Below are 16,708 nucleotides of genomic sequence, written 5' to 3' on the forward strand. Positions count from 1 at the left end.
AGAAATGCTGAGCGTGTTCTGGATGGGATTCAGGATTCCACCTAAGGTCCTATATGCTCCAAAGGTTTTTCAAGAGGTCTATTTCACTGGGCAAGTTCTAGAATCCCTTTTAGGTATTCCAATCAGTTATAGGCTGAAGACGGGCTTACAAGCTTTCTGTAATCATGTTTCCCAACATTCCTTTCTATCCCACTCAAGTATCTATTTTATAATAGTAGGTAAGGGAAACCAATATTCATAAGGCAGTCAAGCATTTTAGTATTATTTCCCCTCTTCAAACGTTTCTAAATCCCTGTATCACAGAGCCCTGTTGTTCCAAGGTTGAGCATGCATCACTGTTAACCTCTATTCCACTTAAGCCATGCAAACTGGTCTCAGTGTTCCTCTATCTATCTTGTTCTTCCACCTCCTCCCCCTTCTTGTATTGCCCTCCCCAACAGCTGAACTAACCCCCCCACCCCAACCCCACTGTTGTGGTTACCTTATATTCCATTAACTCTTCCCTCTATTTAAGACAGTCTATTTTATCCTGTAATCTACCTGACCTTCTCACCACCTGGATCTCTGTTCCTCTATGTTTACCTTTCACATTGTAATTGTTTTGATCATAGACTGACCTCTCAGATCCTCTGTTCTTATAATTTTATTCTGTTCTTGACTCTTCCATTTGTCACATACGTCATTCTCTGGTTCTTTTTGTTCTTGTTGGTTCTCAGTCCACAGAACTTCCCTTAGGATGTTTTTCATAGCAGGGTTGGCTTTGGCAAAAATCCTTTAGCTTCTGTTTATCCTGGAATGTTTTTATTACACCATTATATTTAAATGACAGCTTTGTTGGTTTGATAGGATTATTGTTTGGCAGTTTTTTTTCTTTCAGTGTTTTATATATGTCTCCCCATTGCCTTCTTGCCTGCATGGTTTCTGTTGAGAGATCCTAGCTTAATCTGATTTGCTTGCCTTTGTATGTTACACTTCTCTTTTCCCTAGCTGCTTTCAGGATAATGTCCTTATCTTTGATTTTGGAGAGCTTGATTATTATGTGTCTTGGTGATTGTCTTTTAGGGTCTGTCCTTCCTGGGGTTCATTGAACTTCTTGAATGCTTATCTTTTCATTTTTCAGGATGTTTGGAAAATTTTCTTCCAGAAGTTCTTCAACTATCTCCTCTGTGGACTTCTGTGATTCTTCCTGTTCTAGAATGCCGATAATTCTTAAGTTATTTCTCTTCATATTGTCCAACATGAATCGCAGGCCTTCTTCAGATTTTTTTTTTTATCACTTTTTGTGCTTGCTCTTCTATCTTAGTAGTGTTGAGAGATTTATCTTCTAGCTTACTAGTTCTGGCTTCTATCTCTTCAGTTCTACTCCTTTGCCCTTCAGTGTATTGTCCATTTTTGATATTCTATTATTAATCATTTGGACCTCTTTCTGTAGGTTTTGAATTGTTTCCAGTGCTGTATCTTATTTGATTGTTCCTGTAGTACTTTCCTGACTTCTTCCTTATTTTTTTCAACTCCATTGTATAGTGTTTTGATACATTTTATAGTCATTTTTCTGAATTCCTTCTCAGGCATTTCCAAAGCCTTCCCCTCTTCCAGTATGGAGTGTAGGTTTACTTCCAGCTCCTTTGTCTCAGTCACTTTATCTCGTTTCTGGATATGTGCAGATATGGTCATCTGTTTCTGTTTTGGGGGCATATTCAGGAGTTATCTGTGGCCTTAATACTTAGATAGGTGTGTATTTTGGTATTTTTTTTATGCTTTCTGATTGCCTCCAGATAGATGTGATCAGGAGATGCACTTCCCTTTTCACTCTTCTTCCTGAGAATTTCAGAAGCCACTGTTGGCCGTTGTGACGTAACTCAGAATTTAATTTGGTCTGTTTCCTTTTTAGTCTGCCTGTCCTGCTCCACAATCCCCGTTCAGGCCTTTTCCCTAGTGATAAACAGTTCAGGGCTGGCTGTGGCTGTTTTGCACTGCCATTTGGTTTTAAGTGGAAACTGTCACTTTAAATTTCGAGAAGATCTGTGCATGTGTAGTAGAACCCTCTAGGGGTGGTGGGGGGGTTGGTGTGTCTACTCTCTCAGGCACCCCCTCTAGTCACCAGAATGGAGGTGCGCAGACAGCGAGAGACCAATGAACAGATTTAAAAAAAGAATGTTTACACCGTTATCTCTGCAGTTCTGTCAGCCATCCATGGCTGCTCTGATCCTTCCCTTGTTTGGTATCACCCAAGATGGCGGCTCTGGGAGCAGCTAAACATCTTGAATTAGAAAGTAATGTATTTCTTGCTTCTGCTAGCTATAAGCCTTCCAGCCTTCTTAATATTCCTTTATATGTGGTTCAGAGTTCTGGCACCATCCTCTGAACCTATTAGGTCCGTTATTCTGTGTTGTTGCTGACGGAGCTCCTCACTGTACTTTTACTGATCCGCCATCTTGTTTGTTCTCTCATGGATGTTGTTGTTGTTGTTAAGTGCCGTCGGTTCCGGGATAGTATTCTTAAAGTTGCATTTCTTATTCCACAGACAGGATGATTTTTTGATCCTGTCTTTGAGAGATGGACATATTTGTCTCCTCAACCTTCTCTCTACTTCCTTACCCCCATTCTGTCTCATTTTGCCATCTGGATGTGTGGTGGAGACACAGACAATAAATCAAGGACCTTGCCTTTACAGAGCTTTTAGATTCTTGGGACTAAATACATTTATAGTTAGATGTAGGGATTCCTGTGTGGTATCAGTGGTTAAGCCAAAAGATTAATGGTTCAAACCCATCCAGATATAGGCCTTGGAATATAGGCTGGAGCTCTTCTTCTAAAATTCAAAGCCTTGAAAATTCTCTGGAGCAAAGTTCGACTTTGTCTACATGGAGTCGCTATGGGTCAGAATTGACTCCATGGCAATTAGCAACAACAACAACAACAACAGCAACATAGCTCAGTGTACATCAAGGATAAACAATGGTAAATATGACAAAAGGAGGCTTTTGGAAAAGTACGACCATAGTGTAGAGAAAGAAATGATTAGTCCTGAAACGAGAAATCTGTTATGATTTGGTGAAGGATTTGGCATTTGAATTGGGTATAGACTGCATACAGATAGATTTATTGTGGGAAAATGCTAGACTTAATTTTTACCAGTAAATACTCAAGATGCTTTTTTAATAAAAAATTTTTTTGTTCTTGTAGGCCAGAAGGCTTTGGCTGATGCACGGATCCCGTATACAGCAGTGGAACAGGCATGTGTTGGATATGTTTATGGTATGTGAAACTATATATTCTAAAAATTATTCACCTAAATTTATAAGCAACTACATAAACATCATGGAAGTATTTGTGAATTTTCACCCTCAAAACTCAGAATCTCAAAATCAATAATTCATAGGTTTCTCTTAGCGGCAGCCTTGTTTATTTTTTTGCCATTATTATATAGACAAACAGGAGATTCCTTTTTTTAAAGAAACTTTTTATTGTAAATTGAAGGTTTACAGAGCAAATAAAGGTTTACAGAGTAAATCACCATTTTTACATTCATTTCAATGATTGTAATTCCCCCCCAATGTACCATCACGTATTCCACTTCCTTCCTGGATTCTTATCTCCATTCCTCCTTCTTTTCCAACCTTTCTGAATTTTGTCCTTAGGTAAATGCTGCCCTTTTGATATTGAGTGGTTGACCATTCCATGGTGGGCATACCTCACTAGTAATTGTTTTTCCCCCATGTACCTCTCTACTTCTTGGCTGAAAATTGAACCATGATAGTGAGTTCAGTTTCAGGTCCAAGGGTAACCAAGGGCCATAGTGTTGGGTTACTCCAGTCTCTTTCTTACTAGTAAGCCTGGTCTTTTTATAGTTTTGAGTTTTCCCCCACATTTTCTCCCACTCTCTCCAGGATTCTTCTAATGTGATCTCTTTCAGAACAGTTGGTAATGGTAGCTGGGCACCATATAGTTCTTCAAAGATACTGTTGTTCACATGTTTGATTTAGTCCACTGGACTAATTCCTAGTGTCTTAAGTTTTTACCTCTCTTCTTTCTTCCATGCAGGAAGAGACCAAGAGTTTGCACCTTAGATGGCCACTCATGAGCTTTTAAGATCCTAGTTGTACTCACCGAAGTAGGATGTAGGACACTGTCTTTATGAATTATATATTGCTAAGTGACCTTGGTGTCCTCCAAGACTGTGGTCCTGAGCCTTGTGCCTAGCAACTCATTCCCTCTAGGTGTGTGGTAATGCTTAAGAAGTTTTCATAATTTTGTCCCCTGTTGTTGTTGTTAGGTGCCGTTGAGTCGGTACCGACTCATAGTGACCTTATGCACAACAGAATGAAACACTGCTTGGTCCTGGACCAACCTCACAACTGTTGCCACGCTTGAGCCCATTGATGCTGCCACTTTGCCAATCCATCTCTCTGGGGTCTTCCTCTTTTTCTCTGACCCTCCACCTTACCAAACACGATATCATTCTCCAACGACTGGTCCCTCCTGACAATATGTCTGAAGTATGAGAGACGAAGTTTGGCCATCTTGGCCTCCAAGGAGCACTCTGGCTGCACTTCTTTTGGCAGCCCATGGCACTTTCAATATTCTCCTCCTACACCATAACTCAAATGCATCAATTTTTCTATGATATTCCTTATTCACTGTCCAGCTTTCACATGCATATGAGGTTATTGAAGATACCATGGCTAGGGTCAGGCACGCCTTAGTCCTCAAGCTGACATCTTTGCTTGTCAACACTTTAAAAAGGTACTGTGCAGCAGATTTTCCAAATGCAGTACATCGTTTGATTTCTTGACTGCTGATTCCATGAGTGTTGGTGGTTGATCCAAGAAAAATAAGGTCCTTGACAACTTCAATCTTTTCCTGTTGATGAGAATGTTGTTTATTGGTCCAGTGGTGAGGATTTTTGTTTTCTTTATATTGAGATGTAATCCATACCGAAGGCTGTGCTCTTTGATCTTTATCAATAAGTATTTTAAGTCCTCTTCACTTTCAGTAAGCAAGGTTGTATCATCTGCATATCGCAGGTCGTTTATGAGTCTTCCTCCAATCTTGATGCCACGGTTTTCTTCATATAACCCAGCTTCTTGGATTGTTTGCTCAGCATACATGTTGAACAAGTTTGGTGAAAGAATACAACACTGTTACACACCTTTCTTAATTTTAAATCATTCAGTGTTCCTATGTTCTGTTCGAACAACTGCCTCTTGGTCCATCCTCATGAGCACAATTAAGTGTTCTGTACTCATACTTCGCAATATTGTCCATAGCTTATCATGAGCCACACAATCGAAAGCCTTTGCAAAGTCAATAAAGCACAGGTAAACTTCTTTCTGATATTCCCTGCTTTCAGTCAAGATTCATCTGATGTCAGGAATGATATCCCTTGTTTCACATCCTCTTCTGAATCTGGCTTGACCCTCTGGAAGTTCTCTGTAAATGTATGGTTGCAACTGTTTCTGTATTACCTTTAATAAAACGTTCCTTGCATGGGATATCAAAGATACTGTTTGATAATTTCCACATTCCATTGAGTCACCTCTCTTTGGAATGGACACAAATATGGATCTCTTCCTTTCAGTTGGCTTCCAAATTTTTTGACACAGATGAGTGAGTGCCTCACGTTGTTCAAAGATTTCAATTCTTTCAATTCCCGGTGCTTTGTTCTTTGCCATTTCCTTCAATACACTTGAACTTCTTCCTTCAGTATTATTGGCTCTTGATCATATGCTACCTCTTGAAATGGTTGAACATCAATCATTTCATTTTGGCACAGTGACTCTGTATTCCTTCCATCTTCTTTTGATGCTTTCTGCATTATTCAATAATTTGCCAGAGAATCATTCAATAACGAAAGCTGAGGCTTGAATTTTTTCTTTAGTTCTCTCAGTTTGAAAAATGCTGAGTGTGTTCTTCCATTTTGGTTTTCTAACTTCAGATCATTGCACATCTCATTACAACATTTGACTTTGTCTTGTCCCCTGTATGCTCCACCAGTTCTTAGATATGTTTACAGCAAAGGTAAATACCCATGTACAAATATCATCTGTCAAACCTTTATATATTTGTGGGTATGCTTCTACTCTCCCTGTCACATTCAGCAGCCTGTGTGTATATCCATGTATCTACCCACAGATCAGTGTTTTTGCAGGATTATATGTATAGCAGTATTTACGTCTATTCCCTTTAACTCTTGCACTCCTCTCTGTCTTTTCCTGCCTTCATCATTCTTCTGCCAACCTTTCTGTGTTGTATATTGCCTTTCCTGTCACCCTCTAGCCAGTAATTTGCTATCCCTTCTCTCCCGCCCCTGGTACCTGTCATAGATGATTTCTTTTAGCATGAAAAACTTTTCATACATGGTTTATCCTTTTGTGATTAGCTAATTTCATTCAGCTTCATGTCCAATTGGAAATAAATTTAAGACATTTTTTATATCTTTAAAAAAGAAGAAATTACCTGTAGTTCTACTAGGTAAGAATAATTGCTGTTTAGGAGATAAATTTTTACTCTTTGTTATTTTAGAATACATATTTGTTGACATTTTTGTCCATGACGAAGTTTTTCAGTAGCATTTGTTTTCTGATTAGAAAAATAATATAAAACAATTGTCTAAAATAGAAAAAGGAAGCCACAGAAAAGCACAAGAAGAAATAAATGACCTGTAATCCCATTATCCAGAGATTACCACCATTAGTGTTTTGGTACACATCCTTCAGTGGTGTGGTTTTTGTGGATATGCATGTGTTAATTGGAGTCATGGTATGGTGCTGTGGGATAAAGCACTGGACTGAAAGGTGGTTTCAACAGCAAGTTCCGTGGTTCAAATTCACCAGCTACTCCTTTGGAAACCCTGTACAGGGTCCCTATGAGTCAAAACTGACTCAATGTCACTTGACAACAATAGTTTCTCTTAAAGGAAATAGGATCTTCGTATACATACTTTCTGAAACCTGTTTTTCCCATTTTCCTGTTGAACAGTTCTCATTTCATAAGGCTTCTTAATACCATCAGTACCATTTTTCAATTAAGTTTGTTATTATTTTGGAATAGAGAATACATTTATATGATTCAAAAAATACACAAGAAGGGTGGTTGTAGAGTGGAAAGTCTCAGTTTTATTCCCATCCCCCTGTCCTGTGGCTCCCTTCCCTTCGGCAACCAGTTTTACCACATTGTAGTGTAGTGTTCCACATTAGATGTGTGCACACACCAACTGGCGTGTGATGTGCAATTTCACCCTTTCCTTAGCTTTTCTTAGACAGATTGTAATATGACATACACATTGTATTTTGTATCTTTTTATAAATTGATCATTTTTGATGACTATTCTGAATTGTGTCATAAAAGGCTTCCTTGGTCTGTGTTTTAAAAATTTTTATGGTAATGTAGTGTTATTGTGGAGTCCTGGTGTGGCACTGTGGGTTAATACACTGGACTGCAAAGTCGATTTGAACCACAGTGTCAGCAGTTCAAGCTTACCTGTTGCTCCTCAGACACCCTACACAGGGTCACTGTGGTTCGGAACCAACTTAATGGCACTTAACAGCAAAAACAACAGTGTTATAATGTTCCATGGCATATATATATCTATGATAATTTGTTTAATGTATGTCCTGTTCATGGATAGTCTCAGCTTTTTTTTTTATAGCATTTTAAAAAATGGTGGTATATGTGTGTTGCTGTAGGATAATGCCCAGGACTCTCAGGTCAGTTTTAACCACAAGGTCAGTGGTTCAAACTCACGAGCTGCTCCTTGGAAACCCTATACAGTGTTGCTATGAGTCAGAGCTGATTTGGCAGCACTTAACACCAACAACATATATATGTGTGTATACATATACACACACACAATTTTGCCATTTTAACCAGTTTTAAGTGTATAATTCAGAGACATTAATTACATTTACCATGTTATGCAACCATCATCAATATTCATTTCTAAACGCTTTTATCACTCCCATGTGGTGCTATAGGATAATCCCTGCAAGGTCAGTTTGAACTAAAAGGTTAGCAGTTCAAATCCAGTAACTGCTCCTGAGAAACCCTATACAGGATCTCTATGAGTTGGAAACAATTCTACAGCACTAAGCAACAACACTGTTTTCCTTAATTAATATCTCCCATTCTCCCCTTCCTTCTGTCCCTAGTAACCTCTAGAAGACTTGTTTTTATGCATTTGACTATCCTTGATATTTTATTTAAGTCAGGTTATACAATGTCCTTTTTTGTCTAACTTACTATGTTTTCAAGAGTAATCCATGTTGTAGCATGTATCAGAACCTCTATATCTTTATGACTGAATAATATTCCATGATATGTACATACCACATTGAATACTTGGATTATTTCCATTTTTTTTTGTAGTATTATGACTAGTACATCAGTGTTTTGTAGCATTTTTAACAGCTGCATGATATTCTAGTCTTGTGACTTTACTACAGCTTGTTTAGTAGTGGTAATGGTATCCTGTTGTTGGGAATTTTAAGTTTATTTCTCACTTTTTGTTTTTTGCAACTGATGAATTTTAGTTTATGTCCATGATTCTTTCCTCGAGATACCAAGTGTATTCTCGAGGGAATATTTACTGGGTGAAGGGCTGCAAAATGTATTTATTGAAAAGGAGGTCCTAAACTCTACTGTTTACCCAGAGGGCCTGTCCCTCCAGATGTTCCCATCATGCTGCTTTAGCATGTCTGTTGTTGGTTGGCATGTTACTTGGGAGAAGGAGTCCGTTGTACTTAACTTGGATCACCATTTTCCTGGAATGCCGTGGCACACAGGATCTTTTAAGTTAAATAAAAATGGGGCCTTTTAAATCAGTTAGTAAGGTTTTGAAGGTTTATATCTGACAGTCAAATGTTAATGAACTATTGCTTCCTTTTTCACATTTCCCTAGCCACATTGAATTGTTTACTATTACTTGACCATTTCTCCAGTCTCCTATTTATTATTTTAAAGAAGATGTGCAATGTATGACTAATTGTTTCCACTAATAACTGCTTCCTTTACTGTGAAATCAGAATTGGATAGTGCCCGATTACCATTACTGAACATTTTGGTAGAAGATTCCATGGAGGAATCCTGATCAAAAGAGGAAAAATGCAGAACAGACTTTCAAATTCTTATGGATTCAAGACTTATTGGAGAAATGTAAATTAGATGAACCCCTGAAATCGTTAAACTAAAGAATAGTGAACTTAACCGGTAAAAGGTCTTGGCATTATACTCTTTTAAGATCTCTTTATAACTGATTCAGTTGACAATAGCAACTCAGAAGACTAGTTAGGAACCTTAGGATTAATTGAATTTTTGTTACAAGGGGAGGAACCCCTCAGAAAATGAGGTGAGAGTGGTTGCACACCTTGAAAAATGTAATCAATGTCACTAAGTGACACATGTAGAAACTGTTGTATTGGTGTATTTTTGCTGTGTATATTCCCAACAGAAACAACAGCAAAATAAAATTATATAAAAACAAATTTTAAAAGTTTGTTATTCCCCCTCTAAGACTGAAACTCAAAGGGAACACATAAGCAGGCATGTAAGCTTGCTGGCTACCACATTGGTCTACTGGTAAGTAGAAGGGGGGAAAGGCAGCAATGAAGGAATGGGTCCCATTGACCTAGAGATGAGAGAGAGAAGAGGAAGGTCTGGTTGTTCCAAAGTTTGGTGAGACTTGGGGACACCTGAGTCCATGGACAAGAACATAGCTACAGAGGCCTATAGCTGAGAATGAAACATCCAGCTGATATGAAGTGAGGGGAGATGCACAAGAACACCCAAACTTGCAGATGGTACCCATTTGACCTAGCCTCGATGGCTTGATATTCAGAACTTGACTAGAGGAAGCTAAAATAACAACAAAAATTTTTGATAAAGGAAACAAGGGTAAATTGCTACAATTTGATGAACTTGACCTATACTCATGGAGGTAGTGACTCTAAATACCAATAGAGAGGGAAGGAGTCTTCTCATAAAGTATCAGTGCTATCCCCTCTGTACATAGGGTAGATAGGGACAGGCAACGTAGACATTGGCTACCTAAATTGAGGGGGTGATACAGGCATGAAATGACTAGCTTACATGGTTTCAAGAGGGAGTTTAGTTTAAGAGTGTGTGGGGGAAGAAAGAGTCCCCATTGAATAGTTTTCTTCTTATCTAGATGGGTCTGACTAAAAGAGATGGGGATAAGATTCTTATAATTCAGTAGTGAGTAATGGTTATAATGACTAATTGCAACTGTCACGGTTGTAAAGATAGAAGTTTTATAACAAAAACGGGGGAGTAGTTAATCTTACAGTCCAGAAACAAAGAACCCTAGGACCATCAAGGAAGAAGAGCACAAGCGGAATGCGAGACCTTATTCAGAGAAGCAGCAACACCAGAAATGGAGGCAGAGATGGGGACATGGAGAGAGGAAACAGCTGAGGACTCTAGATTCATGGGAAGAGAGGGACTAAGAGCTGGGAGCCAGGAGGCAGACTTGCAGAATTTGCCCTTTGGTGGTGTAAATTATTATATATGCCTGAGTGTTTAACAAAACAAAAACGAGTTAAAGTGAATAGAGAGAAATACTGTTAACTGATTGTGCATGGAGGGGATTATAATCATTGTAATGAAACAAGGTGTATGATTTGTTGAATGTAAAACTGATGATCTGTCCTGTAAACTTTCACTCAATTCACAATAATAAAAAAAAAAAATTTTGTTTTTTTTTTTTTTTTTAAGTGCCATCAAGTTGGTTCTAAGGAGCTCTGGTAGTGTAGTGGTTACCAATTGGGCTGTGAACCGAAAGGTCAGCAGTTTGAAACTACCAGTGGTTCCGTGGGAGAAAGAGGAGGCTTTCTGCTCCCGTAAAGAATTTCAGCCTTGGAAACCCTATGCAGGGTCATTATGAGTCGGAACCGACTCCACGGCACTTAACAACAACAACAGCATCAAGTTGGTTCCGACTCATAGTGACCCTATTTAGGGTTTCTAAGGAGCGGCTGGTGGGTTTGAATCACTGACCTTGTGGTTAGCAGTCCACTGCTTATCTTTTGTACATATATATTTTGTACATATATATTTGTGACTTGAGAATTTTTTATATTTGCAGAGTAAATGATGCTTAGTGCTAAAACTGTTTCTGAGTAAGATGTCAGTAGTGTGTTTACTGGCCTGCCCATGTTGTATGCTTTGCAAAGCCGTGATACTGAGAAAAACTACAGTGTAGCATGATGTTGCACTGCAGCTCCCTTATTTCAGATTGCAGGTATTAACAGTTTTTGTTCTTTTCTTTACAGGTGACTCTACCTGTGGGCAGAGAGCTATCTATCACAGTTTGGGATTGACTGGAATTCCTATAATCAATGTCAACAATAATTGTGCTACGGGTTCTACTGCTTTGTTTATGGGCCGGCAACTGATTCAGGGAGGTGAGGAATGCCTATTTGTCTTTTGTTGTTAGGTCCCATCAACTCAGCTCTGATTCACAACAGAACGAAACACTGCCTGGTCCTGTGCTCACAATTGTTATGTTTATGCTTGTAACTGCTGCCACTGTGTCAATCCATCTTGTTGAGAGTCTTCATTTCTTTCGCAGACCCTGCACTTTATGAGACTTGATGTCCTTTACGGGACTGGTCCCTCCTGACAACATGTCCCAAGTATGAGAGACAAAGTCTCACCATCCTGGCTTCTAAGGCGCATTCTGGCTTTACTAGTCTAGTGTATTTGAATAAATGCAGGGTCAGTGTTCCTCTTTAATAACTTCTCTGTATAGCTGTCAGAGGTAATTCTTTATAATGTATATCCTTGTCTTCGTTACCTAGTGCTGCCATTAACAGAATAACCAGAAGTAAGTAGCTCTAAAGAACAAAAATTGATTTTCTCACAGTTCTGTTGGCTAAAAGTCCAAGTCAGAGTGTGGGCCAGGTCGATTCCTTCTGTGATCCTCTTCTAGCTTCTTATGTCTGCAGGTGATCTTTGACATTCCTTTGCTTGTAGACAAGTCTTACATGTGTTCTGTCTTTTCCCTGTATATGAATCTCTGTGCCTTTTTATATCTCCGAAGTGATTCAGTTTAGGATCTACCCTAAATTGGTATGCACACATTAACATAACAAAAGAAACTCCCATTTCCAAATAGGATCGCATTCACAGGCACAAAGCCTAGGAAGTCAACACATATTTTTGGTCACACAATTCAATCCATAATATCTTTTTAAGAAATAACAGCTTTATTGAGATATAACTCACATATCTTAATATTCAGTCCTTTAAAGTGGACAATTCAGTGGTTTTCAGTATATTCACAGAATTGTGTAAACATTTCCATTATCTAATTTGAAGACATCTTCATCATCCCATAAAGAAAACCCCATACTTGTTAGCGCTCACTCCCCTTCTTGTAGCCCGTAGGCACTACTAATCTTCTTTCTGTCTCTATGGATTTACCTGCTTTGAGTAAAATGAGTGGAATCATACAACTTTGTATCTGGCTTCTTTCACTTTGCATAATGTTTTCAAGGTCCAACCATGTTGTAGTTGTTAAGTGTCATTGAGTTGATTCTGACCCATAGCGACCCTGTATAGGGTTTTCAAGGAGTAACTGATGAACTTGAACTGCCGACCTTGCAGTTCAAACGGCTTTGCAGTCTGGTGCATTAACCCACAGTGCCACACCATGTTGTAGTATGTATCAGTATTTTATTTCTTTTTATTCCTAAATAATATTTCATTGTATGGATATACCACATTTTGATAAACATTTGGGTGGTGTCCACTTTTTGGCTGTTAAGAATAATGCCGCTGTGAACATTCGTGTACAGTCTCTTTGTGTCCATACGTTTTTAGTTCTTTGGAGTGTATATCATGTTCTATATTTTCAAATATTGTAGGGTTTTTTTGGCCCTGTATTCTGTTTCATTGGTTTTGGTATATATCCTTAAGCAGGTATGTATGTGTGTGAATATGCATACATAAATAAATTTCTCTTAAAATAGGAACCTAGTTGATACATGTTTTGTGACCTGTTATTCACACTTTACAATGGAATATTCCTCATATCATTGAGTCTTCTTTTACACCATCATTAACATTTCTCAACTAAATTTATTATTATTTTTTGGAATCAGTAATAACATTTATATAATTCAAAAATAGAAAAGATAGATGGTTGTTGATTGCTGTTCCACTACTTAGTGTTTTTTTTTTTGTTGTTATTTTTAAAAAACTTTTTATTGTGAGTTGAGTGAAGGTTTATAGAGAAGTTCATCAGTTTTACATTAAAAAAATCATACACTTTTTTTTCTATTATTGCAGTCTGCTTCATGCAACAACGCTTTCCCCAATTCCTCCCTGTGGCTTTTATTTTCATTGCACCATCCTTTCTAAGCCTTTTCAACTTTGTCCTTAGGTAAGTGTTGTCCTTTTGATCATGATTGGTTGACCATTCCATGGAGAGCATACCTTACTAGTGTTGTTGTTCCCCTTGTACACCTATCTAGTGTTTGACTGAAAATTGGGTCATGAAGGTGAATTCTGATCCAGACCCGAGGGGTGGTCAAGGGTCATAGTCTCAGGTTCTTCCAGTCTTTTTCTGGCCAGTAAACCCAGTCTTTTCATATGTATATAACTTTGAGATTGATTTCACATTTTCTCCTATTCTATCTGGAACCTTCTAATATGATCCCTTTCAGAGCAGTTGGTCATGGTAGCTGGGTACCATATCCATTGTTTTAATGATTAATTCCTACTTGATTTGGAATAGACTTGATAGCAGTGGGAATGTCTTACTGTTTAATACTGTTAGTGGCCCCTGTCATCCCACCTTGCTATTTCTTTTAGAAAAGTTTTGGCAAATTTGTTGTCCTTCTTTCAAGTGAACTTTAACATCATTTTACAGGTAAACTTCCAAAAACATTCATTTGAAATTTTCATCAGGAGCTTTTAAATTTTGTTTTAAATTGAGAATTAGCAATTTCTTTTTATTTTATTTTTGGAGTTTTGGATGACACTGGACACTGGACCAGCCACTTGGAAACCTTACACAGGGTCGCTGTGCATTGGAACCGACTTGACGGCACTGAACAACAACATTTATTTTTACTAAAATATATTTCTACATTAATAAAAATTTTAACATTGAGAATCAAAACAATTCAATACCTTGATTATTTTCTTCTTATCCAGAAGTATATACATTTCTTTCTCTATCAATTTTCGCTTATAAACATTTTTGTAGGATTATATTTTTTAATTTCATGTAAATTGTCATAATTATTTTTATGCTCCATCTCTCTCTTTTTTTAGCTTTTTATTGTTGTCTGTATTGCAAATTAGTTTTCTATTTAGCATTTTGTTTTGTGACCTTGATTGTGGTGGTTAAGTGTCATCGAGTAGGTTCCTACTCATAGTGACCCTGTATAGGGTTTCCCAGGGGTGGTTGGTGGCTTATAATCCCCTTAGTGTAGTAGCACTCTTCCTGCTTCCTCTCTGGGTGTCTCATTTTCCTTTACCCTTCTTCCTGCCCCTTCCTGCCTTCTGAACTTGTTTTTGGGCACATGCTGCCCTTTTGGTCTTATGTGGCTGATTGTTCTGAGGAATGTATTCCTCCCTGGTGTTATTACTTTATAGACTTGTTTATTGTTTGTCTGACATTTGATCATCAGGAGTGGGTTTGATTTCAGGCTTGAAGGGATTCTAAGGCTCACAGTTTTAGGGATTCCATCAGTCTCTCTCAGACCCGTAAGTCTGATCTTTTTTATGATTTTGAATTTTATTCTGCTTTTTTTCCTCCCTTTCTGTCCACTATTGTGAACCTGATCAGAATAGTGAGTAATAGTAACCTGGCACCATCTAAGCTTTCTGGTTTCATGATTGAGGAAACTTTGGGTCATGTGCTCCATTAATTCTTTGGTCTAACTGCTTCCTTGAGTTTTTTATTTTCGACACTCTTTGCTGTTGATAGAGAGAGCTCAATAGTTGCATCTTAGATGACTATTTGCAAGCATATAAGATCCCAGTTGCTACTCACCATAGTAAGATGTAGAGCATTATCTTTGTGGACTGTGTTAGGCCAGTTGACCTGGATATCCCCCAAGTCTGTGGATCTAAGTCCCCAAATCCCCTGACTAATTCCTTCAATGTGTTTGTTTATAGCTAAAATTTTTTAGAACTTTGCCTCTTATATGCTTCTTGGCTGGAGTCCTTGTGTGATGCTATAGGATAAGCACTGGACACTAGGTCAGTTTGAACTGTGATTGGTGGTTCAAATTCACCAGTGACTCCTGGGAAACCCTCTTCAGGGTTGCTATGAGTTGGAATTGAATTGACAGCACTAAACAACAGCATGGTTCTTGACTATGTTTACAGCACATCCAAATACATATGTAGAGATTTTATTGTTGTTAAGTGCCATTGAGTCGATTCCAACCCATAGCGACCCTGTATAGGGTTTCTAAGGAAGGTGTAACTGGTGAGCTTAAACCACCCACCTTGTGATTCAAATGACTTTTGCAGTATTAACCCACAGCACCACACCAGGACTCCTATGTAGAAATTGTTGTTGTTAAGTGCCGTCGAGTTGGTCCCCACCCATAGCAACCCTGTGTAGGGTTTCCAAGGAGCAGCTGGTGAGCTTGAACCGCTGACATTGCAGTTCAAATGACTTTACAATCTGACGCATTAGCCCACAGCGTCACGCCAGGACTCCCATGTAGAGATGGTGATGGTGGTTATGTGCCATAGGGACCCTGTACAGGATTTCCGAGACCGTAAATCTTTACGGGAGCAGAAAACCTCATCTTTCTCCTGCAGAACAGCTGGTAGTTTTGAACTGTTGACCGTGAGGTTCTCAGCCTGTTTTGTAACCACTATGCTACTAGAGATAGCCTCTGCCAAATCTATACAAGGTCATGGAAAAATTTTGTTATCTTTTAATTCCACGTTTGACAAACTTTTTGAAGCCCCTTTGTATATACTTGTGGGTGTACATGCATTCACTGTCCACATCTGTTTAGTTTGCATGCCTACTTATGTATCTACTTGCAGATGCTGTTTTTGTATTAATTTCATTGCAGGATTATGTTTATAATAGTTTTTTCCTTTGCTGTCTGTCATACTTATTTAAATTGAAAAATTTAATGGTATTTTATTTGGCATATTTGGATATTTGATTTTTAAAAATGCTCAACTTCCTTTTAAGGTATAGCAGATTGTGTCTTGGCTCTTGGGTTTGAGAAGATGGAGTTGGGATCCCTTGGATCAAAAGTGAGTGTCTCTGTGTCTCTTCTAATCTTTTTATAGTTCATAGGGCAACGGAGAAAATGCCTGTTTTATCCCTAGTTATTTAGAATGACAGATGCTAGACTTTTATGAGTACTTATATGCATGTGCACATGTGTTTGAAAAGGTATACAGGTTTTTATAGTTCCCTTCTTACATTTTCATGAATATAATTGTTGGAGCTGCTTGTCTTAAAATGTGATTTCCCTTGCTTTAAAAGTCATAGAAAATTGAAGAGTACAGAAAGATGAAAGAAATAATCACCTTTAGTGATAATCATTATTTAGGTTTACTAATTTATCAAAAAAATTAAGAGTATGCTGTATGCATAATTTGATAGCTTTCATTTTTCATGTAGCATTATAACGAGTATTATTTCATGTCAGAAATTCCTTGTAAACAAATTTTTGATGACTGCTTTGCAATGTATTACATG

General features: G+C 38.1%; 1 protein-coding gene across 1 annotated transcript in view; it reads left to right on the forward strand.

Moving 5' to 3' along the window:
- SCP2 (sterol carrier protein 2) overlaps positions 1-16,708 on the forward strand; it is a 149,290-nt gene that overhangs the window by 6,205 nt on the left and 126,377 nt on the right. Inside the window, exons 3-5 of the mRNA XM_006839863.1 lie at positions 3,187-3,258; positions 11,289-11,420; positions 16,193-16,257. Of these exons, the coding sequence (XP_006839926.1) occupies positions 3,187-3,258; positions 11,289-11,420; positions 16,193-16,257 (269 nt within the window). The remainder of the gene's footprint in view (positions 1-3,186; positions 3,259-11,288; positions 11,421-16,192; positions 16,258-16,708) is intronic.

Source organism: Chrysochloris asiatica, unplaced genomic scaffold (genome assembly GCF_000296735.1).
Source record: "Chrysochloris asiatica unplaced genomic scaffold, ChrAsi1.0 scaffold00026, whole genome shotgun sequence".
NCBI lineage: Eukaryota > Metazoa > Chordata > Mammalia > Afrosoricida > Chrysochloridae > Chrysochloris > Chrysochloris asiatica.